Source organism: Rana temporaria, chromosome 4 (genome assembly GCF_905171775.1).
Source record: "Rana temporaria chromosome 4, aRanTem1.1, whole genome shotgun sequence".
Lineage (NCBI taxonomy): Eukaryota > Metazoa > Chordata > Amphibia > Anura > Ranidae > Rana > Rana temporaria.
This window is the reverse complement of record NC_053492.1, coordinates 353,820,570-353,846,302: the sequence shown is the minus strand read 5'-3', so window position 1 is coordinate 353,846,302 and position 25,733 is coordinate 353,820,570. Positions and strand designations below refer to the sequence as shown.

Sequence of the window (25,733 nt, the reverse complement as noted above, 5' to 3'; positions counted from 1 at the left end):
AGAGGGGGAGTTATTAGAAAAGTGTTTTGTGCTTGTGCAGCTTGCTACTGCAAATAAGCCCTTCTAGCACCCACAGTTGTAAATGGTATGGAAAGGAATAGTGTACATCTGTGTCTGCAAAGTGCTGAAGTTATGTTGTGCAATAAATAAGGCTGACCATCATGCCTGCTACCTTCACGCCATCAAAATGGTTTGACAGAACAACTCATTAAAGCGGGGGTTCACCCTTAGAGGGCACTTTTCCCCCTTAGATTCCTGCTCGTTATTACTAGGGGAATCGGCTATTTATTTAAAAATAGGTGCAGTACTTACCCGTTTACGAGACGCATCCTCTCCGTCGCTTCCGGGTATGGGCTTCGGGAATGGGCGTTCCTTCTTGATTGACAGGTTTCCGAGAGGCTTCCGACGGTCGCATCCATCGCGTCACGATTTTCCGAAAGAAGCCGAACGTCGGTGCGCAGGCGCAGTATAGAGCCGCACCGACGTTCGGCTTCTTTCGGCTACGAGTGACGCGATGGATGCGACCGTCGGAAGCCTCTCGGAAGACTGTCAATCAAGAAGGAACGCCCGCTCCCGAAGACCATACCCGGAAGCGACGGAAGAAGATGCAGCTCGAAAACGGGTAAGTACTGCACCTATTTTAATACAAATAGCCGATTCCCCTAGACCGAACGAGCAGGAATCTAGGGGAAGAAAAAAATTTTTTTTAGAAATGGGTGAACTCCCGCTTTAAGGAGCTGATCAGTTTAGATGCCTACCTTGATATTCTGAAAATAACATTTCTCCATATGTACAGTACCCCGTATTTGGTGGCACACATGGTTTAATTTACAATGTCACTTCTCTTTCTGTATGTGGATGATGGCACTGTAATTATTTTACTTAATAAATAAAAATGATATACAGCTGTCACTCTTTCTAAGCCTGTCTGCAGGTAACCATAAGCAGGAGGAACTTCTAATCCTCTGCTGCTGGTCACATGTTAAAAAAAAAAAAAAAAAAACTGCCTTTGGTATACAGAATACCTAAAATAATATCAATTAATTGCTTTAAATTGGCATACAAATCCTATATTTGAAATCAAATCTTTATTATTTATGGCAATAACATGGTGTGGGCAGATTTCTGCCAGTCACAGGCTGTGTTCTGCCCCTCAAGCCAGTTTCTTGGAATGGAAGGGAGGTGAAGCCACCAATAATCTACATGCAATATCCCACCCCCATAGCTGGTTAGTGGGAATGGGGGAGGGAGGGAGTTTATACACCCACATGTGTGACTCTATAGTCATATGGGCTGCTCAGATGTGATAGGGAGGAAATACTCACTGAAAACTGAGCATGTGCAGAGTTGCCACCACAGCTGAAAATTCCCTAGCTGAATATGGGACATGAACAGAAGGTGGCGCTAGAGAGCAGCATGATCAACCAGGTTTTTTGCAGAACGCAGAAAATAAAGTATGAGCAGCATGTATTGGTAGTTTTTTATGATGTGGGTTTAACCACTAAAGGACCGGAATTATTTACCCCCTTAATGACCAGGCCATTTTTTTTTGCGCTACAGCACTTTAACAGACTAATTGCGCGGTCGTGCGACGCAGTACCCAAATAAAATGTATGTCCATTACCCCCCCCCCACAAATAGAGCTGCATAGCAGGAAGACGAGATCCTGTGTCCTCCCCTGTCCTTTATTTCGGCAAATCCCCGTTCTGTCTCTATGGGGAACAATTGCAGGCGGGCGGCCGGCAGACCTGCTGATTGGTTCCCCCGCTGGCCAATCACCACACGTGCCCACACAGACTAGTGCACGAAATGATGTACCAGTATGTCGTTTCATGCAGCCGAGCCACCTGGTTGTTTGGCAAGTGGTTAAAGAGACTTCAAGGGCTCCTTCACACCAGAAGTGTTCAGCTGGATTGCTCTGCATTAATCAATTTAGGAGTAAATGGAAAACAATTGTTCCCTAGGTGCTCTGTTCATACAATACATGCGTGTTGGTATGCATTGCATAAAAAGGCAGCATGTCAGCATTTTTATGTAGCGTGCTGCAGTGCTTATGTATGTGATGTAATTTTAAATAAAGTTTTAAAGAAAAGAAATGCAAACGGTGCAGTGTGTTTTAACAACACATCCCATCACCCCTACATAATTCATACCGGCTTTTGGTCATTAAGTTCAGAATAAAGCACAGGCTTATGGACTTTGGAAATTTCAAACTATGGGGCCCAATCTGTGTATACCCAAATAATGGAGAAGGCTGGAAAAAGTTTTTCTCACTTTTTTTTTTTTGACACTCCAGAGTCCAGGAACACTGCATATGTGTGAATTCTGTGTTCTTTCTACCATTTTCACAGTGGCAGGGCCTCGCTCTGTCACGGCTCTTATAGAATTTTGCAAAGTTATAAAAGGGTTATATTGTGTAACAACGTTTCCTTTTCATTTAATAGCGTATATTAAATAGCATTGGATAGCGTAAAGGAGGGTTACAACCCCTGTCAGTGTTTTTTTTTGGGTTTTTTTTTTTCCATCAGTGTCCCAATGGGGAGATTTCCATCAATCAGGAAATAAGAGGAAATCTCTCTAAAATTAGGGAATTCGTGTTTGACCATGGAATCACCAGAACTAGTGTCGCCATTGGAAGATTTCCCCTCTATTCCTGTTTTAGGGGCAACCTAAAATGATGGGATTTTCTTTTGCCTTCACTCTTGGTAATCATGGTAAACAGAAAAAATAGGGTGAACCTCCCTACTGGGACACAGACAGCAACAGAAACCTGCCGGGGGTTCTAATCCCACTCTACTCTTTCCAAAGCTAAAAAAGTTTGCCTTCAGTTATACTTTAAAGTGAAACTACTTTTTTTTTTTTTTTTTTTTTTTTTTAATAGAGTAAGGTAGGGTTATATTCCCTGTCAGATTTTTTTCTTTTATTTTTTCCAATCTGTGTCCCATTGTGGAAATTTATCTTCACTCTCTGTCCCATAGCCAAATAGGAAGTGAGAGTTAATCCCTGCAAAATAAGGCAATCCATTGGGACCCCCCCATGTTACCAGAACTTGTGTCCCCATTGGAAGATTTCCCCTGTATTACTTTTCTGACAACCCAAAATCTGTGTTTTTTTTCACATTCAATAATAATGGTAAACGGGTCAATCTCCCTAAAGGGGGCATAGACTGCCATAAAACCCAGTATGTGCTCTAATTCATATGTTCCCAAACTCCAGGTCACAGAGGTGCTGTGGTCTGCTGGTAGTCGTGCCACATAGCAGGGGTCAGAGCGAACCAGCACAACCTGCAATGCCACCCTCCATCCACCAGAGGGTGCCCGCTCCCTTTCTCCTAGCACCACTACTCTCTTCCGTCTCTGTGGTCACGGAGGAGACCTGGCATGGGGACAGGATCTCTTGGAGCACTGGTGAGACCCAGACTGCACAACCAACAACCTCCCACCTCCGGGGTTACAGCTGCAACCCCTACCCCCCCTCCTCCCGGGCTGTGGCGTGGTTAACTTCTATGTGGCAGGGGAGGTTGGGGGGGCCCCTGCTCTAATCCATTTCCACTCTGTCCAAAACTAAAAAAAGAAAAAAGTCTTGCCTTTTATTTATACTATGGTAGTTTCGGGTAAAGGTCTACTCTTAACACAGAGTGAGGTTTTTCGTACTTGGGATAATACAGGCCCCTGAATAATATCATTTGAGTACTGCTCCATTTACGGCACAATAAACCTTATGGAAAGCCCAAGCAGAAAAGACTAGAACGAGAATATTGGGAAACCAGATTTTTTTTTTTTTCAGTTTTTTTCTTTTTTTCTTCTTTTTTATGTTACTGCTTATTATAACATTTTAATAACAATGTGCAATGTCTTAAATCTATTTAGTAAAAGACCTTCACTTTAAATGAGGAATGGTAAAATATTCCAACTGTTTAATAGTAAATAAAGCCCCAGTGTTTGATTACAGAATGTATCATTGAGCATGTGATTACATTACCATATCACACTGTGAACCCTCCCCCATGTAAATCCATATTATTTCAGTAGTCTCTCATTAATATAAAGAGAACAGTATTGTAATTGTTTTACAGTGCCATCAGTGTAAGGAACTGGCTGATTTACATTGGCCTCTGACACTAGATAGAAATAATAATAAAAAAAAGATTCCAATAGAAAAACTTTTAACACATAGGACAGTGGTTGTTTTATGAATTTTTTTTGTGTTTGTTTTAATAGACAATCTGTACTTTCTGGTGTATTTAGTGTACATGAAATACTGTGCATTGTTTGCTTAAAGCGGAGGTCCAGCTCCAATTTTTTTTTTTTTTAAGTTAGCAGCTACAAACACTGTAGCTGCTGACCTTTAATAAGCACACTTACCTGTCCATGGTGCCTGCGATGTCGGCCGCCCGAGGCTGATCCGTCGATCTGATCGGGGTCCCGGCGCCGACCTTTCAAAGTAAGGGAAATAGGCCTTGCGGCTTCACTGCCCATTTCCTACTGCGCGAGTTGCGTGGCGCTTTGTGAATAGTCGGCTGTCTTCTGGGACACACACAATTCCCAGAAGACAGTGCGCCCAAATGTCCCAGAAGACAACGCGAGGAGGACAAGAAGGAAGATCGCAGCTGAATAGGAAGTGGCAGATTAGGAAGATCTGCCTAGTAACAGACATTTCTGTTTGTTTGTTTTTTTTCTGAAGTCTCTGCAACTTCAGAAAAGGTTCCTGCACTACTTTGATCCCTCTTTGACATGGTTTCAATGCCAGAGAGTGTAAAAGTCTTATCAAAGTCACAAAGTTTGTATCGAATTAGGGCTCCAAAATTGCACAGAAAATCACGCAACTTTGGAGTGAAAAGAACCTAAAGAAGAAGGTTGAACCTCTTGTTCTGAAAATGTAACTGTAATGCAAATAAAGTAGGACAGACTGTACTCAACTGTGTTGCTTCTTGACAGATCGGATAACGGATGAAATGCCCTGACTATTTGTGTGCCTATTTCACATCTCTGCTTTATTGCCTCGAATCGTTTTCACTTTCATGTCCACTGTGTGTGTGTGAATAAAGTATCTCACTTTTCAGTTATTCGTATGAAACCACACTGGAAAACAAAATATTTTAATTTTCCAATACTATCAATGGCTAACACTTTGCTACTCCAGAACTGGGCAGGATTTTTAGGTTTGTTTTTTTGCTGGCAAAGTTTAAGCATATAGTGGTTTTACTTTCATGAAGTCTTCTCTTGATTGTAGACTTTAACAATGAAGTGCCCACATCATGAGGGGAGTGTTCAAAACTTGGCTAGATGTTGTGAAGGAGTTTTACTTCATCTGAAATCTTCCTAAATGGTGTTAGGTCATTCAGGTCTTTGATGTTGAGCTCCCCAGTGTATTATTTTAGGGATGTACCAAATGGTTGATTTGGTCACTCCTGTTGTTTCTGCCATCTGTCTGATGGGTATGTTTTTTGTTTGTTTTTTTTTTCAGCCCAGTGATGACCTGCTTTGCTTGTTTTGACAGCTCTTTGGCCCTCCTATTGAGAGTTCGCAAGAACAGCTTCCTAATGCAAACTCTATGGCCCGGATTCTTGAAACACTTACGCCGACGTATCTCTATATACGCCGCGTAAGTGCACAGATGCGCCGTCGTATCTATGCGCCCGATTCTCAATGCAAGATGCGCCTGAAATGTGGCTTCATCCAAACTACGTAAGTTTCCTACGCAGTCGGAGCATGGGCGCATATTTACACTGGCCGCAAGGGGCGCTTCCATTGATTTACGTGTCGATTATGCAAATGACCGAGATACGCCGATTCACGAACGTACTTGCGCCCGTCGCAGTAGTATACGCCGTTTACGTAAGGCGTACGTCCGGCGTAAAGTTATTCCACCTATAGGAGGCGCATCCCATGCAAAGGTATGGACGACGGAACAGCCGTCGTATTTTACGTAGTACTACGTGAATAGGACTGGGTGTAGGTTACGTTCAGTGATTCGACGTATCTTAGGCGTTCATCCGACGTGATTCTGAGCATGCGCACTGGGAAGCATCCAAGGGACGGCGCATGTGCCGTTCGTTCGGCCCTTCGTTTGCATGGGGTCACGGTTAATTTAAATGCATCACGCCCACTACCTTCCTACTTTGAATTACGCCGGCCAATTTATGTTACGCCGGCGCAACGTTGGGAGCGAGTGCTTTGTGAATACAGTTCTTGCCTCACTGAGTTACGTCGGCGTAGCGCATATGAGATGCGCTACGCCGTTATAAAGATGCGCCGAGCTACGTGAATCCGGCCCTATATCTTGGGTGCCTAATTTTGCCTATCCCACATTGCAAGTGTATCACTTACTCAGGCTGGAAGCTAGTGGTTGTTCAGAAGCAATGGTGACCATGCTCCATTATATACTGAACACGTCTAGAGGGAGAAATTTACAAACTAGCATGTGACCATTAAATCATAGAACAACGCAGATGCAAAAAAATGTAATTGGATTAATGTTGCCAAAATACAACACAGAAACGAAAAGGCAGGTTTCAATTTATCTGTGACCCCCCTGTTGTGAAGATTCACCCTCTCTTTGCCCGATGACCTTTGACCAGAATAGAACGTGATTGGAAAACAAAAATATATAATTATATATATATATATATATATATATATATATATATATATATATATATATATATATATATATATATATATATATATATATATATATATATATATATATATATATATATATATATATATATATATTTGTCACAAGAATAGCAATGAGAGAGTAGTGTTCCATACCCAATGCCTATGGTACAATGGCAGTTTACGTAGTAAAACAATGCTTTGCCATGTGTTCTGAGCCTTCTATTTTGAGCATACCAGGAATGCACCTACAGCTTTCCTTCGGCATTCATATACTGTACAAGGGCTTTACAGGCTATTATACAAGTGAAACTTTACTATAATAAATTATAAAAGTATGCTGAATATACCTCCTAAATAGAAAAGGGACTGATCCCATGAATATAAAGTATAAAAATTCCTTAAAATTATGAATTTTTATATTCATTTATTTAGTATATAATAAAAGTTTGATCTGCACCTATAATAAGAGAAATATGAGAGTAGACCTAACCTAGAACAAGCATGCAGCAAAAAAAAAAGTCAGAAGACCTTATCACAATACTTTATTACTGATCAGAGTTTAGACCAAGGGTGCTCAACCTGTGGCCCTCCAGCTATTGCAGAACTACAAGTCCCATCATGCCTCTGCCTTTTTGGCAGTCGAAAGGGAAATCAAAAATAGAAGTTAATTACTTATATTGAAAGATATTAAAGATTTTCAGTATAAAGTGTGCTTTTTAAAATTGCATAAGATTTACCACTTGTGTTTATAATCTCCACTGTTACTAATTAGCAGAATTCTGACATTCAGTTTCAGCAGGGTTCATATGGGAGACTCTGGTTATGTACAGTGTTCTGGATAAACTACTCAAATCATGGTAGTAAGAGGAAATTATGGGGCACCTCATTAGGTTCTCAGCTTTGGTTGGAATGTAAAGGCAGCCTTAATGTGCTTCAAATGGAGGTCAGAATATTCTGTCAAGGAATTAAAAATTATCTCTAGGAGTTTCAAGCTTATTTCTACTTTCAGTAGTTTGCCTAATTGTTAAATATCTTGTTCATTGATCAGTTTGATGCAAGTTACCAAATTTTTCTTTAAAATCTTTATTTGGGGAAAAAAAGGCAGAATGAGACTTGGATAAGAGTTGGACCTATGAGTAAAAAAAAAACAAAAAACCTTATTGATCATCTTTTCCATACTTCCTCTGCTTGCTTGAATGAATTTAAGGGTTATTTTCTACTACTGATAGTTACATAGTTAGGTTGAAAAAAGACACAAGTCCATCAAGTTCAACCATAAGAAACTGATGCTGTAGAACAGACTCTTAGGGCCCTTTCACACCAGCGGACAAACGGTCCGCTTTTTATAAGTCCGTTTACGGACTTACAATGGTTCCCTATGGGATCACGGCCGTTAGCGCATGGAGTATCCGCTAACGTCCGTAATCACCCGCCTCCATCAGGATCCGTTTTTTCAGACGGAAGAAAACCCTATTTTTCTTCAGTCTGACGGATCGGATGAATATGGACAGACGGTCCGTATTCATCCGATTCCCCATAGGGGAGAGCGGAGGAGAGACGGGGCGGTCTCTGCACTGTGTGCGGGGACCGCCCTGTCCGCCGACAGCTCAGCGGATTAACGGAGGAATCCCCGCTGAGCCAAATGGGCTAACGGAGCGGATCAATACGGATCCGCTCCGTGTGAAAGAGCCCTTAGGCTTCATTCACACTTGGCGGACTCCGTCGCTACAGAGTCTGCCTGCTCCTGTCGGCTCTGATCTCCGCTGAGCCGACGGATGACAAGCTCCTCTCTGCTCACTGAGCGGGGAGGGGCTTGTCGGGCACCGCTGTGTCCTATGGAGCGATCTGATGAAAACGGACAGCATGTCCGTTTTCTTCAGATCTTAACCGATACGATCCACATGGACGGATGGGGATGTGGCCCCCATACGTCTGTTTTTAGCGGGTCGGATGTCGGCGGACATGTCTCCGCTGACATCTGACGCTCCGTAGCGATGCATGGAGCGGTCGTTCAGGTCCGTGACAGACGGACCCGAACGGCTTAGTGTGAATGAGGCCTTAGCCCACAGTAAAGTCTTTGTGCAAAGAGATAGCACTTCATGAAATTATCATAATGCTTATCAATCTAATTCAATATGTAATGTCTTTCAAAAAGAAAAGGGAAACCTCTTCCAGATATACTTAAACCACAGAAATTCAGGACTGGTTTTCTTCTGCCAGGCCTGGTGCTCTGAATAATTTTTGGTTTTCGTGACATCTGGTGACCTAGCTTGTTGAGGAGGTGGCAGAAGCAGCTGGCTGTTTTTTTCTAAGACCACAATCTCTGTCATAGCAACTTGTCTGTTTATACATGATCGAACGCTTAAGACCCAACTCTCTCATTTTATTTGAAAAGGTGGACTTGAAATCTTGAGACTATGAAACTGCACAAGGAAAATACAGTAAATTATGCTTTCAGCCTGTGACAATGGTACTGATGCATTTTAAACAAGGGTCACTTTGCAAATTATCTGTAAAGATAGACACGCACTATACAATTTTCTGCAGATTTTTTTTTCCTTTTAGATTTACAAAAACCATATAATGTAGGGTCAAACCTAAACACTTTCAATTTGTATGCAATCAGGCAGGCCCTTGCACTACATAGTTGTAGGTAAAGCTAAAGGGAATCTAACAACAAAAGTTGTATAGTGTGTATCCAGCTTTAGACTATATAGCCATCATTCAAAAGTAGCGGAAATGGTTTTTGTGTTGTGTCTTGCAACCAGTTTCAAGCCACCCCGGTTCCAGTGCAGGGTAGAACATTCTTCAATTGACTTTGGATGCAAGTGCCGTAAGGCAAACAGGAAGTGAAGCTTTGTGGCTTCACAACCAGTTTCCTACTGCGCTTGCGCGAGCCGTGCTGCTCCTTGTGAAAGGTCCCATAGGCTTCTGGGACCTGTGATGTGTCCCAGAAGGCTGCAGGGGAAGGAAGGCGGGCTGAACTTCCAGCTTAGATCACTGCCACGATCTGAGAAAGAAGTGATGGCAGGTACCTGTCAAAACCAGGTGCCCGCTCCTTCCTTCCCCCAAAAAAAGTGGCAAATGTGTGTGCGGGTGGAGGGTGCAAACAAGCAGAACATGCCCTTTTGGGTGGGGCTCTGCTTTAAAAAAAAAAAATTATTGCTCTGGGCAATAATACTAGGACTGAGCTCTGCATCATGGAAGATTTTGCCACGTGCAAGATGGGGTAACAGAGTGGCAAAAGAGGACAGAAAAAGTGAGTATAGGCAGGGTGGGCTTTAAAGATGTTCTGTCACTCTGTACAAAACAAAATTACAGTCTGCAGCACTTGAAAATGCATTGCAATAAGTTGGTACAGTGTCGTGCATTGCATTAAAAAAAATGGTTGTCTAAATTTTTGGACAGCCAATTCAAAATTCACCTTTTTGTGTAACATAATGCACATGTGTTAACATGCTACAAGAATGTAAATTATCCTATACATACATTTATTTTTATTTTTTTAAAGCTGCCTACTTTTCACTTTTAAAGTCCAAATAGCTGTGTTTGTTCATGGTAACAGATGGTATGCTATTCACATTTCTAATGTGTAATAATGTTTCATTACACAGCAGACATAATTACAATCAGTAAGGCTTTCCGTATAGGTAATGTGCTGAAAAAGCAAACACACAATGACATCCTTTGTATGTGTCTGTAGTGAGATAAGTGGCACATTTTCTCACCATAGTTCCTGTATATATTTAGGACACAGGCATTGTAAATGTTAAGTGAGGCGCTTTCTACAAAACTCGAGGATATCCGTAGATTGCATGACCTAATTGTTTTCCTATTCAGAAGGATAAATACTAGGATATGCCCTCCTATTGTCCCTATTTTTTATTTTATTTCCATCCCTCGCTATATTGTTTACAGAGGAGTAGTAAAGATACCAATAAACCGTGTAAAATTTCCTTCTATTGAATGCAATGATAACATTTGTTAATATGAAAGGTTTTTTAATTTTTTAAAACACTAAATCTGAAAGTGGTCTTTATGCCAGCTAGGTAACTAGTGGTTGAGCCAGTGAATATGGCAGTGGAACCTCGGTGTGTAGCTGTGTTAGAGTTGGCAGAAAGGATAGGGGCAAATGCGTCATGAAGGGTAATCCTAAATTGGCCCACCCAAATGTTAATTTGGAGGATTTGAGATGCAAGTGCAGCACTTCAGCAACATATCTACCAACCAGGAGAATAACAGCTGGATTGTAAATGGGAGAAAAAGTACAGAAAGGGCCTAATGTGATAAGGGATTCTGTTGTTGGATGGGTAGAGTAATCTGTCAACATGAAATGGGTTTTACATTTTGTGGATTGAATAATAGATCTATTATTGAGTAGAGCTGAGGATTATCTAGTGGTCATGGCACAGATTGACACCAATGACAAAGCGAGGCGATGACTGTCTAGGACAGAGGTGTTCACCTGCACCCACGGGCCTCATTCGGCCCAAGACAGCTATGAATGTGGCTCAATACAAAATCGTAAACTTAAAAATGTGTTACACTTGGCGTACATATGCAGTCAAAGAATGTGTCTATTTCCTGGACTTCTATAAGTTTGACCTTGCCAAAAAAAATATCTCACTCTTTATAATCGTGCCTTATTTATGTGATGTTTTCGGCTGCACCTATATTTGTGAGCAATTACTTTCAAGGATTAAATGCAAAAAGGTAAAAATTGGAACCAAAATATCTGAGCACCTTGAGAATTTATTCGGAATTGCTATTGCATCCATCAAACCAGATATTGATGTGTTTGTTTATCAAAAAAACAATGTCAAAATCGCACTAGTTTTATGTTGCCCTCTTTTTACTTTTATAATAGAAAAATATTAAAAAAAATTACGTTTTTTATTACTCAGAAAGGAATATTATCTATATCGGTGATCGTTTAATCTTTTCTGCTCATCAGCTATCCTTATTCTTAGTGTATTTTATGTTGGCCCCAAGACAATTCCTCTTCTTCCAATGTGGCTTAGTAAGGTCAAATGGTTGGACACCCCTGTTCTAAGAGAAAATTTTAATTTAGGCTGTTAATTTTCCCAAAATGTTACTAGTGCTCTATTATATAAAAATAGAGACATCTAGACCTTTAGAGCAGAGGTAGGTAAACTTAAAGCGGAGCTCCACCCAAAAGAGAAAGCTTCACTTATCTGCCCCCTCCGCTGCCACATTTGGCACCTTTTGTTTGGGGGGGAGGGGTTAGCGGGTATCCGCTCCCACTTCCAGCTCAGTTCGCCTAGGAGAAGTAAGCCAGATGTTTGTCTCTCCTCCTCCCCTCCCCTCGTAGCCAGGCTATTCAGAAAGCGCAGTGTGATTTCCCTCCCCCCCCCCCCCAGTCAAATACACTCGGATCACTTTTCGGAGGAGCAGCAGTGCCTGTTGCACTTGTGAATGGCCTTGGGGCTTGTTCACATGTAAAGTGGGGGGGGGGGTTGGTTAAAAACCTTGCGGTTGAGTCATGGTTTTACCACCCCCAATACCTACCCGAGGCAGCAGTCCAAGGCATACACATGCAACAGCAAGAATTAAGGCCCCTGTTTTTGGTGGGTGCTAACGCCTGCCAATCGTGACCCATTTAAGTAAATGGGGCCACTCCTACAAGTGCCCCTCAACTACAGTACATGCTTCTGTGGGGGTCCAAAGGGTTAAAGCAGGTGGTGAGAAAGCAACGCAATGCTGCTATTATGTCCAGTGTATTGCTTCACACTGACCTGAAGATCTCTTCTTTCCTGCTGCTGGCACCACTCTGGAGACCGCTAGCCGGGATAAGAGATGGAGTGCAGTTGGTTTCACTTTGCATGGAACCGGAGCCAGCACTGCAGAGGAGGCATCAGCTTATGCGGATCTTGCTCCCTACTATAGCTCCAACTTTATAAGTAGTCCCTCTGCAATGCACTCTATTTGTTTGATGCTCTGAGATGGTGGGTCAGCAAGCCCAGTGCGCGATCTACCAGTCACCTGGCCACAATCTACTGGTAGATCTTGATCTGCAGGTTGCTGACCCCCGCCTTAGAGAGTTAAATAAATTGTTTATAAGTTGGCAAGTGGGTCTTATTGCTTAGCCATCACATATATGCATCACTGTCTTGTTCTGCAGAATGGTGCCTCCAGAACTGTGACCAAGCTGTCACACACAACTCATGATCTATCGATGATCCGGAGCCTGTAGAACAGGCTCCCATTGACATCGGCACTGTGCAAACAAACCGTGCTGAATAATCAGGAGCCCCTCCTACTAGCCTTTGGCATCAATGACTATTTGAAGCAGCAGTTTAACCACTTGGCAACCGCCCACCTGCATTGCACTACAGATGAGTGGCTATTGTAGGCAAAGCGACGTACCCATATATGTTGCTGCCTACTTCTGGTTGTAGGATGGGCACCCTCCGACCTCCTCTAGCGCAGGGAGTTGACTCATGGGTAGGACGTGCTGATCGGCTGTGTACATTCACAGTTGAGGGCTCTGTGTTGACATTCAGCACAGAGTTCTGTACACGGGGAGTAATTTTTAATTTTTTTTCAAAATGTTCAGTCTTTTCTTAAAAAAAAAAATGTTTGCGATCTAAAACAAAAAAAACCCAGTGGTGATCAAATATCACCAAACGAAATCTCTATTTGTGTGAAAAAAAATTACATACATTTTGAGTACAGTGTTGCATGACCGTGTAATCACTAGTTAAAGTAGCGCAGTGCTGAATAGTTAAAAAATGGCCTGGTCATAAATTGGGAAAAACCTTCTGGAGTTCAAGTGGTTAAAAGGATTAATGTTGTTTTTCCTGTATTGTAGGATACAGACTTGCTGTGAAAGTAGAAATCTGAATTTCTCAGCTTTTGTCTACCAGTGTTAGCCCTTCAGGACAAACAACGTTTTTAATCTTTTAAACTTTTAGTCCGGGCACACAGAACATTAATATTTAAGTGTTTATTTGGTGGAAAAGCGTAAATAATTTATTTTTTGCCTGGTCATTCCTTTCATTATTCATGTGATCATAAGATTATGTCATAATCCTCTATGCTTGCAACTTTATAAGAGCTTTTCTGTTCTTTGTGCTTTTAGGTTGGGCTAAGACAACTCGACATGTCTCTCCTGTGCCAGCTATATTCCCTTTATGAATCCATTCAAGAATATAAAGGCGCTTGTCAGGCTGATTCCAGTGCAGAATGTTCATATGCGATGGAAAATGGATTTTTTGATGAGGAAGAAGAGTACTACCAAGAAGCCAGTGCCCTTCATAAGGGTGGTAGAGAAGACTCGGAAGGAAACCTTGTTTTGACTGTACCTACCCTTTCCAATGAGGATTGGATACTTGAGAACATTTAATGAAGGAGCTGGATATTTCCCACCTTGATTTTTTTTTTGTTTTTCAGCCATTTTTTGTAATAGGAAAGTGGTTTATTAACCATAACATAAACATTTTCAGGCATGCTTTTTAAAGAGTGCTCTGTTCCTGCTCACCATTGTGGGCAATAATGTTGCTATAAGCAACTTGAAAGAAACTTTCAAGTGCCTTTGACATCCGAAAGCACTTAACTGTGAGCAAAGACTAGACAAATACCTTTTTATAATGTGTTACATTGGAGACTTAAAGTAATAATATTTAATCATACAGGCTTCCATCATCTGCCTTAACTAGTCTATTAAGCAATGGTGTAAACCTTTAGTTCTTACATATACCAAGTTTAATAATTTCATACAATAAATTGGTAAGGTCATCCAATGAATGTTCAGACATATCACTTGCGGTGAAATCTAGGCTTGTTATTACGTAACAGTGCAGGTTCTTTATGTACTGACGTTCAAAACTAGGTGCAATTACCTAATAGGTGGTTATTTTTAATACTTAGTCTCCGCCTAACACGTGTTTTTAAAGCCATTTGCTAATACAGCATTATATTATAGCTAATTATATACAGTGTAACCATAGATGTAATTCATTTTGGATGAGTTGCCTATAGCAAATAGTAGAGGACTCTAAGTAAAACACAAAATTTATTAATGCATATCTTAAACGAATAGCTATGTAAAAGCGTAAAGCACATAGGTACTGGATAGACCATTTGTAAAGGATAACAGTGTACTTATGCACCTGGAGCAGGGACTGCAATTACATCCAGTTCAGCTCTATTTATGAACCACCCCCATCATCAGTAAGAAACTGAACCTCAGCTGCAGATAGCTGGTTAGTAAATTGTAACCTTCAGTAAACTACTGATAAATTCCAGCTGGAATGGACAACCCTACAGATTTAGAAATTCTTACATGTTTTTCTTTTCAAAAAATAACCTACATTTTACCATAGCATCCACATGAGGTTTAATGGGTGGTAAAACCAGAATATAACTACAGGGATTAGAATCCATACCAGTAGTGTTAAGCTAGACCAGGGATCTCCTAACTTTAAAAAAAAAAAAGGGCCATTTTTTTGTCCTTCAGACTTTAGGGAGGGCCGGACTGTTGGCACCGGGAGTGGAAATTTTCCTGGCATCAGTGGGAGTAAACATAACATTTGATATTGGGTGGAGGAATAGAGCCCTGTCGTTGGTATCATTGGGAGGAATAGCGCCGCATTGTTGGTGTCAATGGGAGAAATGGTGCCTCCATTACTGCTGGCAGAACCGTGTCTTGTATTAGTGAGAGCAATAGTGCCTGAAGGGTCGGATAAAGGCAAGCAAAGGGCCACATCCACCCCCCAGGCCGCAGTTTGGAGACCACTGGGCTACACAATACAGACTTGGATTCTCTCGTTCATCACACAGGCTGAACAAGGGAAAATTCATAGATTCCTTCATTTAAGCTAAACATGGATAGAGAAGTTTCCCATTAAATTTAGGCTGGTGCAGCACCTGCAGCTGCTTAAATACCTAAACAGTGACTGCATCCAATTTAGATACAGTCACTGTTTGGCCAATTTTCCACACAGCTAAGTCCATTTTAAAATTTACTTTTTGTCATGCCTGGTGGTGCCAACAGAGCCACCATGGCTCAAATTTCAGGAATCGGCCAAACTTCAAGCCACCTATGGCCGGCTTTACATACATGGTCAACTCTTTTTTACTTATTTTCTAGTTTGGTGATCATGCATCTTCACTCAGGAAATGCTCATAATGGTAAAATAAAGAAGCCTTCCTTAAAAGAACATATTTTTTTTAAACATAAAATGCAGTGTGTAAATTGAGCAAGATTGTTATCGGTTTTCCTTTTAGCTAGGAGTTCTGTTTATATATAAATAGATATTGGCAATATTTGATAACCTCCAAAATATGTCCCTCTCTGTTGCATCAGTGTAAAAAAAATAACTCACACCGTGGCTAAACAGAGATGTGCCACTGTATCATGGGAGTTCAGTTTAGGTCTCTGCAATGAATCAGACTGGGAGGATGGCTTATTCACAGAAAATATATAAAAAATATTCTACACATAGAGACCGGTGGCAACGGATTATTAAACGTATGCCCCTTTCTCCTGAAAAGTAGCCATATTGGATCTAAATATGCTATAGGGGCTCTTCTGTTAGTTGCTTCCCCAATATTTGGCAACCACCTTCATATAAGAGGGCAATTCTTTCAGAGAAATCTGTGATATTTTTATAGGTATCAGCCTCCATCTGTTCTATTTTAAATTGAACAAGTAATAAGAAATCATGAAGCTGCTTTTGCTAGCTTCCTTTTGGCAATTTTTAGTGGCTTGGCTGTTAATCTGACCCATTGACTTTACTTTTAAGTCACTGACCTGGAAAGCATGTGCAGAAAGTGCATGTTAAAGTAAGGTTCCAGGTCATTGATTCAAATGATTGAAACAAAAAAATTCCAGTATGACAGCCAGACGGCTATCATTTTCAGAAGGAAATGTCAAAAGTGGCAGCTTTCTCGTTTTTAAGACTTGGTTCACACATGTGCCCGGCTGGTTTGCAGTGCGCTTTCAAACCCCGGTCCAGTGCTATTTCAGTGGTTCAGGTGTGAATCCAATTGTAGTGTATGAGATTGGAAATCATACCTGAACCAGACTGAAATTGCACTGTGGCTGGCCCGCACGTGAACAGGCTGTAAAGTATATCTAAACCCAAGAACAAAATTATGGTTTCATTCGTTTTCTATTTCTAGGCTAGGTACATTTTTGCAAATACAATAAACCACCTGTTGATCCTGATAGAAAATCACTCTCCTTGTACCTTTCTGTATACTGAAATTTCAAACAATGTTTTCTGCTTTCCAAGCTGTTTTTTGTGAGCAACACAACCCTTCCTCCCTATGTACTGGTGATAAGGAGAATGTAGGAGTTTGTAGTCCACATCAGGAGAGCAGCCTAGGATGACAATGTTGTTCCTCTGTAAATACAACGGAGTGAATAATCATGGTCACCCTAGGACAGGATCGTCAGGAGAAAATAAAGGAAAAAAGTGTTGGAAACTGATGTAGCCATTGCATCTAAGGACTGTTAAACTGCAATATATAAAAAAAAAAAGTTTTTTGGTTTAGATATGCTTTAAGCAAAGATAAAAACCAAATTGTGATACTGATGTGTGTGCACAAGCCTTTCCATGCACAAGTCACTTGCCACTCTTTATTTTTATTGCCTTACACGTACCTCACATAAGCACCATTAGGCTCGAGCACTGTTAGTGTGCGGCTCATTGTTGCTTTTTCTTTGTTATGCGGACTATTTTTATTTTGATCAGTATTTAATGATTTGATACAATGGTTTGACACTTTAATGCATATGCTGCTTGCTTTTTTTTTTTTTCCCTTTCTTTTTTTTTTATGCACTTTTTTGTGTTTGTGTGCTGGTTCTGACTTGTTATACACATAGCCTCACATATCCACAGATCCACACGTATCAGTTTGTTGTAGAAAAAAATATTTGTTAAAATTCATAGAGATGCAAAAAAAAAAAAAATCACATTGAGCCTGACTTTTACAAGTCAAACATTTATATTTATGTTTTGGGACCTTAAACATTTCTATCAACTAAGACAAAACACTTATTGTTTTATTATGTTAACTACATGTATATTTATTTAGGAATAAACTGTCATACATTTTCTCTAATAAAAAAAATGTGTACACAAGTTTGGAATCTTTCCTTTTGTTCCATTGTTTACTACTGTTCAGAATATGTGTAGACCTTTGCCTAAAGCTGACTATAGATGGTTATTTTTTATTCAGCCAGCAAAAGCCATAACGTCCACACTCCTCCCCTGCACTTACTAGCCTCCTCAACTTCCCCTCTCCTCTCCTGCACATATTGGCCTCATTTTACCTTCCTCTCTTCTGCACATACTGGCCTCAACATACCTTCCACGCTCCTCTCCTTCACATACTTGCCTCATTATACCCTTCTCTCTCCTCTCCTGCACATACTGGGCTCATCATACCTTCCACATACCTTCCATACCATACCTTCATACCTTCCACGCTCCTCTCCTGCACATACTGGCCTTATCATACCTTCCACGCTCCTCTCCTTCACATACTTGCCTCATTATACCTTTCTCTCTCCTCTCCTGCACATACTGGCCTCATCATACCTTACTCTCTCCTCTCCTGCACATACTGGCTTTATCATACCTTCCACGCTCCTCTCCTTTATACTGGCCTCATTATGCCTTACTCATTCTTCTCCTGCACATACTGGCCTCATCATACCTACCTTTCTACTCTCCTGCACATACTGGCCTCAACATGTTTTCCATGCTCCTCCCCTGCACATACTGGCCTCATTATACCTTCCACACTCCTCTCCTGCACATACTAGCCTCATTATACCTTCCTAGCTCTTCTTGTGCACATCCTGGCCTCATCGCATCTTCCACTCTCCTCTCCTGCACATACTGGCCTGATACTTCCCACACTCATCTCCTGCTCATATTGGCTTCATCATACCTTACGCAGTCCTTTCCTACATGTCATCATACCATTTTAACTCCTCTCCTGCATATGTTGCACGTCATACCTGCTGCACTTCACTCCTCTCCTGGACATACTGACCCCTTATACCCCCTGCACTCTTCTCCTGTAAACACTAACCTTGTCACCTTATTTTTTGGGTAATGTTTGTAGTTTAGTTAGTTTTATCTTTGCCAACACACTGAAGTAATTGTGATGTTATCGAAGGGATTGCCAACAAATGATTAAAGGTAAAGTGCACAGTAAGTATTCACGGTTTTATTGCAGTATTTACTTGAAAATAATATATATTTTTTTATAACTCCTTCTTTTTTTTTTTACGTACTCATTCCTTCCTATTTTATTATTGCATTAGGCATAGAGATTTGTTTATTAGCATGATGGACAGTGGTTGCAGTCATTCATCCTCCCTGCTTAAAATGAACCTATATACACACTTAACTGGCTGCTGATGCAACAGAGACCACCATCTGTTATCCACCTTGGCAGTTGCAAATCGCTGGTCCTGGACCTTGAACAATCCCAGTGCAAAAGATAAATGTCCAAGATAAAAAAAAGTTCCACATTGCTTATCTGCTCAATTGTAGATTTATTAGCATCTCCAAAAGTACAGCCGGTCAGTCATCCATATGAAAACCTTTAGTGGTCTTGCTTTTGCTTGCCTATAAGGACCAAAGGACCCACTTTCTTGTGGCAAACATGTTAAAGTGGTTGTTTTTTTTTTTTTTTTTTTTTTTTTTCACGTCAGACATAACCACAGCAAGAGACCTGCTCATGATTTTATTCATAATTCCGTCTCTATTTCAGGTATAGCATCATTTGTGGTAGTTTATTTATTTTTTTTTTTTTTTTTTTTTTTGCTTGATTCCATATTTGTTATTCAGCTATTTGCAAAAAATTTTTTTTTTTTTTCCAAACATAGCTTCTTTTAGCCCTTTAGCAATTTAGACAGGCTAGAGCTTTCCTCATGTAAACGGGGTCCAACATGCTATCATTACGTGGTGACGTGGCGCAACCCCCCCTCCTCCTCCCTTCCCTCCCCCCCCCCCCCCCCTACCCTTCCCCCCCCTCCCAGACCATCTCCCGACTCCACCTAGCATTTTTATTGACTGTAATGCTACATTCTTATTCCTCTCTCATATTTTCTGCGTATTTCCGGGACTTTTTGAAATCAATCCATGTTTCCCAGATGTCCTTATTCCCTACCTTGTTCTTTTCGCCACCGTATTTTACTTTCTCCCTCCTATAGGTCCCCTCTACAGAGTCTATCCACTCCCATATTTGCGGACTTGCCGGGTTTCTCCATTTTAGGGGTATCAATCGTTTTGCAGAGTTCAACAGATGCGGAATTAGTGATCCCCTATATTCGTTCACTGGCGTTTCTCCTCCATGAAAGAGGACTATCCAAGGGTTATTTTCCAGTTCTTTTTTAGTTATCTCTTTTATCAAAGCCAAAACTTTTCCCCAGAATGCTTTGATTTTTACGCAGTCCCACCACAGGTGGGCCATCGTTCCTCTTGCCTCACAACCTCTCCAGCATTCCTCTGCCTCCCCTACTCCAAATTTGGCCATTTTATCTGGGGTGATGTACCACCCTGTCAGGCACTTGAAATTCATCTCGGCGGTTTTTACATCAACCGCCGAAGTATGAGTCAGGTTAAGGATTCGCCCTATGGTCGTCTTCCCCCTTGGGACTCCCAGGTCTCTCTCCCATTTCTGTATGTAGTTTAGCGTATCCGACTCGTCTATTTTCTGCAAATATTTATATACTTTGGAGATATTTCCTTTTGAGCTTTCGGTACTACACAACTGTTCCAATATAGTGTACTCCTCTCGTGACCTCAATGGGTGTGGGAGGCACTTAACGAATGACACCAACTGAAGGTATCTCCACTCGCTGAGTGCCTCCATTTCAATCCTGATTTCGTGGAGGGTCATAATTTTGCCCTCTAGTGTTATGTCTTTTAACTGTGTTCTGTTTTTGATCCACTTACCCCCTATCTCTTTAGTCCCAGGTGCAAAATATTCGTTTTCTTTCAAATCCATAAGGGGTGAGTTGAATTTAGTTTTTAATTGTTTGTGTAATCGATCCCATATCCTTAAAGCATTGTGTGTGATTGCGTGTGTTGACGTGTATAGGGTTCTACGGTGTGGAGGATTCCAGATTAATCTCCCTAACTGTGCTCTCGCTAACGTGCATTCAATACTTATCCACCTTTTATCCTGTGACTCTTTAGCCCATTCTATGACACGTGTGAGGACCGAAGCGTTATAGTATAATCTAATGTCAGGTACAGCCAGGCCGCCTTTTTTCTTGGTTCGTTTTAGTATTTGGGCAGAGACTCTGTGTTTTTTATTGTTCCATATGTACTTCATTAGGAGGGAATTCATTATTTTAATATATGACGGAGGCAAATAAATTGGGACCATTTGGAATTTATACAAAATTTTGGGGATAAGTACCATTTTTACCACATTTATCCTCCCAAACCACGATATTGGTCTATTATATATAGTTTTAATTTCTCTTTTGATTTCATCGAGAAGGGGGATAAAGTTTATTCTATATATTTTTTTCAAACTATTTGCCATTTTAATCCCCAAATATTTTATCTCTCTTTGCCAGGAGAAGTTGTATTTCTTCCGCAAGTATAGTTCTTCGTCCTTGTGGATATTAATATTCAAAATCTCCGTTTTTGTTATATTCATTTTAAAGTTTGAGACCTCGCCATATTGTTTTAAGGTATCTATTAACTTCGGGAGAGTGACTCTTGGGCTGCTTATGTAGAATAATACATCATCTGCGAAGGCTGACAGTTTATGCTCGTCTTCACCTACTTCTATCCCATAGATTTCTGGGTTTTGTCGGACCATCGCCAGGAGGGGTTCCAATGATAAGACAAAGAGGATGGGAGATAGGGGGCATCCCTGCCTAGTCCCATTTTTCATCTCAAAAGGAGCGGATAAGGATCCGTTAATTTTGATCCTTGCACACGGATGGAAATATAGAGTTTTGATTCTCCTTATCATCCCTGGACCTAATCCTATGAATTCTAGGGTTTGTATCAGGAATCCCCAGTCTACCCTGTCGAAAGCTTTCTCAGCATCAACCGACAGGAATAGACCGGGGGTCCCACTTTCTTTGATCTGCTCCAGGAGAAGAAGCGCCCTCACACCATTGTCTTTTCCCTCCCTCCCAGGTATAAAACCTACCTGGTCTGGGTGGACGATGGCTGTCATCGCTCCCTTCATTCTTTCCGCTAAAATTTTTGTATACAGTTTCGTATCTGCATTCAGGAGTGAAATCGGTCGATAACCCGAGCAAGTCGTATTGTCCTTTCCCTCTTTTTTGATCACTGTAATCGTTGCTGTTAAAGCCTCTCTACTCATTTCATAATCAGTTCCAAGACCATTAAAGTATTGGCAAAGTCTGGGGATTAAGATGGTGCTGAACTTTTGTAGGTAGGCAGAAGTAAAGCCATCTGGCCCGGGGCTTTTCCCCTTTGGAGTATTTTTTAAGGCCTCCCTTATTTCCTGTTCCGTTATTGAACCTTCCATCTCTTCTACCTCCTTTTCTTCTAATTTTGGGAGATTGGCTAACTGTAGTATTTCCCTACTCTTATCCATTTTTTCGCGTGGGCACCTGATCTTTTGTTGGATATCGTAAAGTTCTTCGTAGTACCCCCGGAATACTTCTGCTATTTTATTTGTCGCATGTACTAAGTCACCATTCCTGTCTCTGATTTTTTCTATAAAATTCCTAGTTTTCTTTTTTCTTACCATTCTAGCCAAATTTTTACTAGGTTTGTTTCCCCAGACATATCTTTCTCTCTCTGTCCGGTCTATATATTTCTTAGTTTCTTGTTCCGCCAGAGCTCTGTATTCATCCCTACTTATACTCAACTTATGAAATATTTCCCCTTTTTGCCCCTGTGATTTATGCTCCTGTTCTAGCCGATATATCTCCTCCCTTAATGTTTTTAATTTACTCGTTCTTATTTTGTTTTTCCTTGCCCCTTCTACGATGAAGATTCCCCTTATATACGCTTTATGGGCCTCCCAAAGAGATGCTCTGGAGATACCCTCCTTATCGTTCTCCAGAAAATACCATTCCAACTCTTTCTGTATCCTCTCCACTACCTCCTCGTCCCCCAACAGACTCTCATCCAATCTCCATTCTGGTGGTGTGTCTTTTTGTATAGAAGTTTTTATTTTTAAGGTTATAGGGGCGTGATCTGATAACGTCATGATCTCACACTTTGCTTCTATCACACTCTCCAGAAGTCTGTGGTCGACGAGGACGTAGTCTATCCTCGAGTACGTCCCATGCACAGGTGAGAAAAACGTGTAGTCACGAGCCCTCGGATTGAGGATCCGCCATACATCCACCATTTGATTTTGTGTCATTTGTTTTATCAGTATTTTTAGTTGTTCACTATTTGTCCCCTGTGCACAGGACGTACTATCGAGGCTTGGACTCATACAGAAATTGAAATCTCCCATCAAAACTACATGTCCCTCTTCAAATTCTTTTAGTTTTCTCATAATTTTACTCATATATTTAACCGAGTTTACATTGGGGGCGTACACATTAGCTAGGGTATAGATCTCTCCTCCAAGTTTTATTTTCAGGAACAGAAATCTCCCCTCCGGGTCTGTTTGTCTATCCACCAGTGTAAATCGGATTCTGCGAGCGAATCCAATAGCAACCCCCCGAGATCACGATGAGATTGTATCCCCATAATACCATATCGGATATTCTGTTGAGTAGAGCTTTATATTGGATTCCAAGGTAATATGGGTCTCTTGAAGGTAGGCAATGTCTGTTTTATACTGTGTTAATTCACAGAGAATTTTGTGTCTTTTAATATGGGAATTTAGTCCCTTTACATTATATGAGAGAAACTTGACATCTGTCATATATCTTTTTTTTTTTTTTTAAGTGTTTGGGATATTTTCTTGTGAAGTCGGTCAGATGGTCTCCCTACCTCCCCCCTCCCCCCCACTCTTCCCATTCCCTCCTCCTCCCTCCTCCATCCCATCTCCCCTCCCTCCCCCCCTCCCCCCTCCCTCCCTCCTTCCCCATCCCCCCTCCCTCCCTCCTCCCCCCTGGCCTATTCTTGGCCTATGAGCCTTGGAAGGGCAATTCCTCGCCTTCACCCTCAACTCCTCTAATAGTGGTGGTGCTCGTGCACTCCCTAGACTCCCCCCCTCCCCCTCCTCCCCCTCCTCCCCCCCCCGGTCCATGCTCCCGGAGATCCAGACAACTCATAGCCACACTAATCCACCCAAGTCGACAAGTCGGGGGGTTCTAGCTGCATTTTAGAGCAGAAATCATTCAGTTCTTCTGGGAATCTTAATCGAGCCGTTTTTCCTCCCTTAATGCCTATTAGGCATGCCGGGAAGCCCCATTGGTACTTTATATTTTGTGCCCGCATCAGCTCTAAGAGTGGTTTCAATTGTCTTCTCCTTGCCAGCGTTTCCTTAGATAGGTCAGAGAATATTTGTAAGTCAGTCTCTCTGTATCTCAGGGGGGGTTTCCCCCTAAGTCTTCTCCAGATTTCTGCTTTATCAACAAAGTTCTTGAACCGAACAACAACATCTCTTGGCCCATATCTATCTATCATCTGGGGATTTCCCACTCGATGCACTCTTTCAATTTTGAGGGGCTTCGTTTCTGCTGGTCTCTCAAGTAAAGGGCAAAAAATTGTATTCATGATCTCCATGAGGTCTTCCTCCTTTTCCTCTACTATCGCTCTGACTCTAAGATTCTGTCGCCTGTTGCGATTCTCCTGGTCCTCTATCCTGTAGGCCGCCACTCTCTGGCTCTCGGTCAGGGCCCTAACCTGCCCCTTCAGGGTGTTTATTTCTTGATCTTGTTCCTCTAATCTCCTTTCTGTCTCTACTACCCTTTCTCTAAGTCCTCCGAGGTCCTCTCTCACCTTATTGATCTCTGTCTTTATGACATTTTCCATCCTTAATAGCATAGCATTCATTTCTGCCTTTGTGGGGGGCTGTGTGTCCTGTAAGTCCGAGACCAACACTTCCGTGTTATTATGATCTTGCTCGCTTTCTATTGTAGTTTCACCCTTAGAGCTCTCCGCACTACTTGCTCCCTTTTTTAATTCATTCTTCTTCTTTTCAGTCTTTTTTGCAAGCCCCGGACTTTTAAGGCTCCCCTCTTGAGTCATATATTGCTGTATGGAGCTATTCCCCGAGTTATTCTTAGTGGGTTTTAAGGTGACCCCTCTCGTCGATCTATTCATTTTATTGGAGGGTCTAATTCTCTTCCCCAGTTTGAATAAGGACTTTTTACAGTCTACAATATATTATTACTTAGCCTTGCCTGAGCTCCTCTATGTGGGAATATCTGTTCCCCTCTTACTATTCTCTCCTCTCCCTTCAAGGGGAAAAATGAGGCGCAGAGGGGAAAGAGGAGATAAGAAAAACGGAGGAGACGGCCGGGAGCACCAAAAAGGAGAGAGAATACAGGGGAGGGGTCCCCAGTGAAGAGCACAGGGAAAAGGGGAGACAAGAGAAAAAAAAAAACAAAAGGACCCGGAGTGGGGGTACCTCCACTCCGCCTCCCTATTGAATCCTGTCTATTCCCCGTCCGATACCCAGCTCGATTACTACAATGGTCAAGCCAACTGTAGCTTTATCTTCCTATGTAAGGGCTGTCCGCCGTATGATTTTAGGGTTTGAGCTGCGGTATTTTCTCTGGCTTGTCCTCCTTACCCAGGGTAGCCTTTCTCAGGGTTGGACTTCCCAAGCATCCGATGAGGTTTTATATATGTGTCTGTGCTTTGAGTGAAAGTTTTGCAACTCCTTAATCTGTTGAGACTTTGATTGTCTTCACTTGATTGTACGCTGCATATAATTCTGTGTGTTTATAATTTATACGGCCACCTTGCACATAAGGGTTACCCAGTGACTTAATCTGACAAGATGTTGGTATCTTCTAAAGGCAACTGGTGATATAGCTCAATTCAGCGTCTCTTGACGCACTGGTACCTCAGCCCACAGTCACGTTGCCGAGCTAGTTTCTCTGTATGTCCGCGTTAATTGATCAATGTGACCCTTTTACATATAAGGGGAATCCTGCTCCTTCATAAATTAATGTATATATACAATCTTTTTATACGTATGTAAAAAATAAAA

At 41.5% G+C, this 25,733-nt stretch overlaps 1 protein-coding gene across 1 annotated transcript in view; it reads left to right on the top strand.

Moving 5' to 3' along the window:
- FAM89A (family with sequence similarity 89 member A) overlaps nt 1-17,734 on the top strand; it is a 30,646-nt gene extending 12,912 nt beyond the window's left edge. The window contains exon 3 of the mRNA XM_040350841.1: nt 13,726-17,734. Coding sequence (XP_040206775.1) covers nt 13,726-13,989 — 264 coding nt within the window. The 3' untranslated portion in view covers nt 13,990-17,734. The remainder of the gene's footprint in view (nt 1-13,725) is intronic.
- Nucleotides 17,735-25,733: the final 7,999 nt, after the last annotated feature.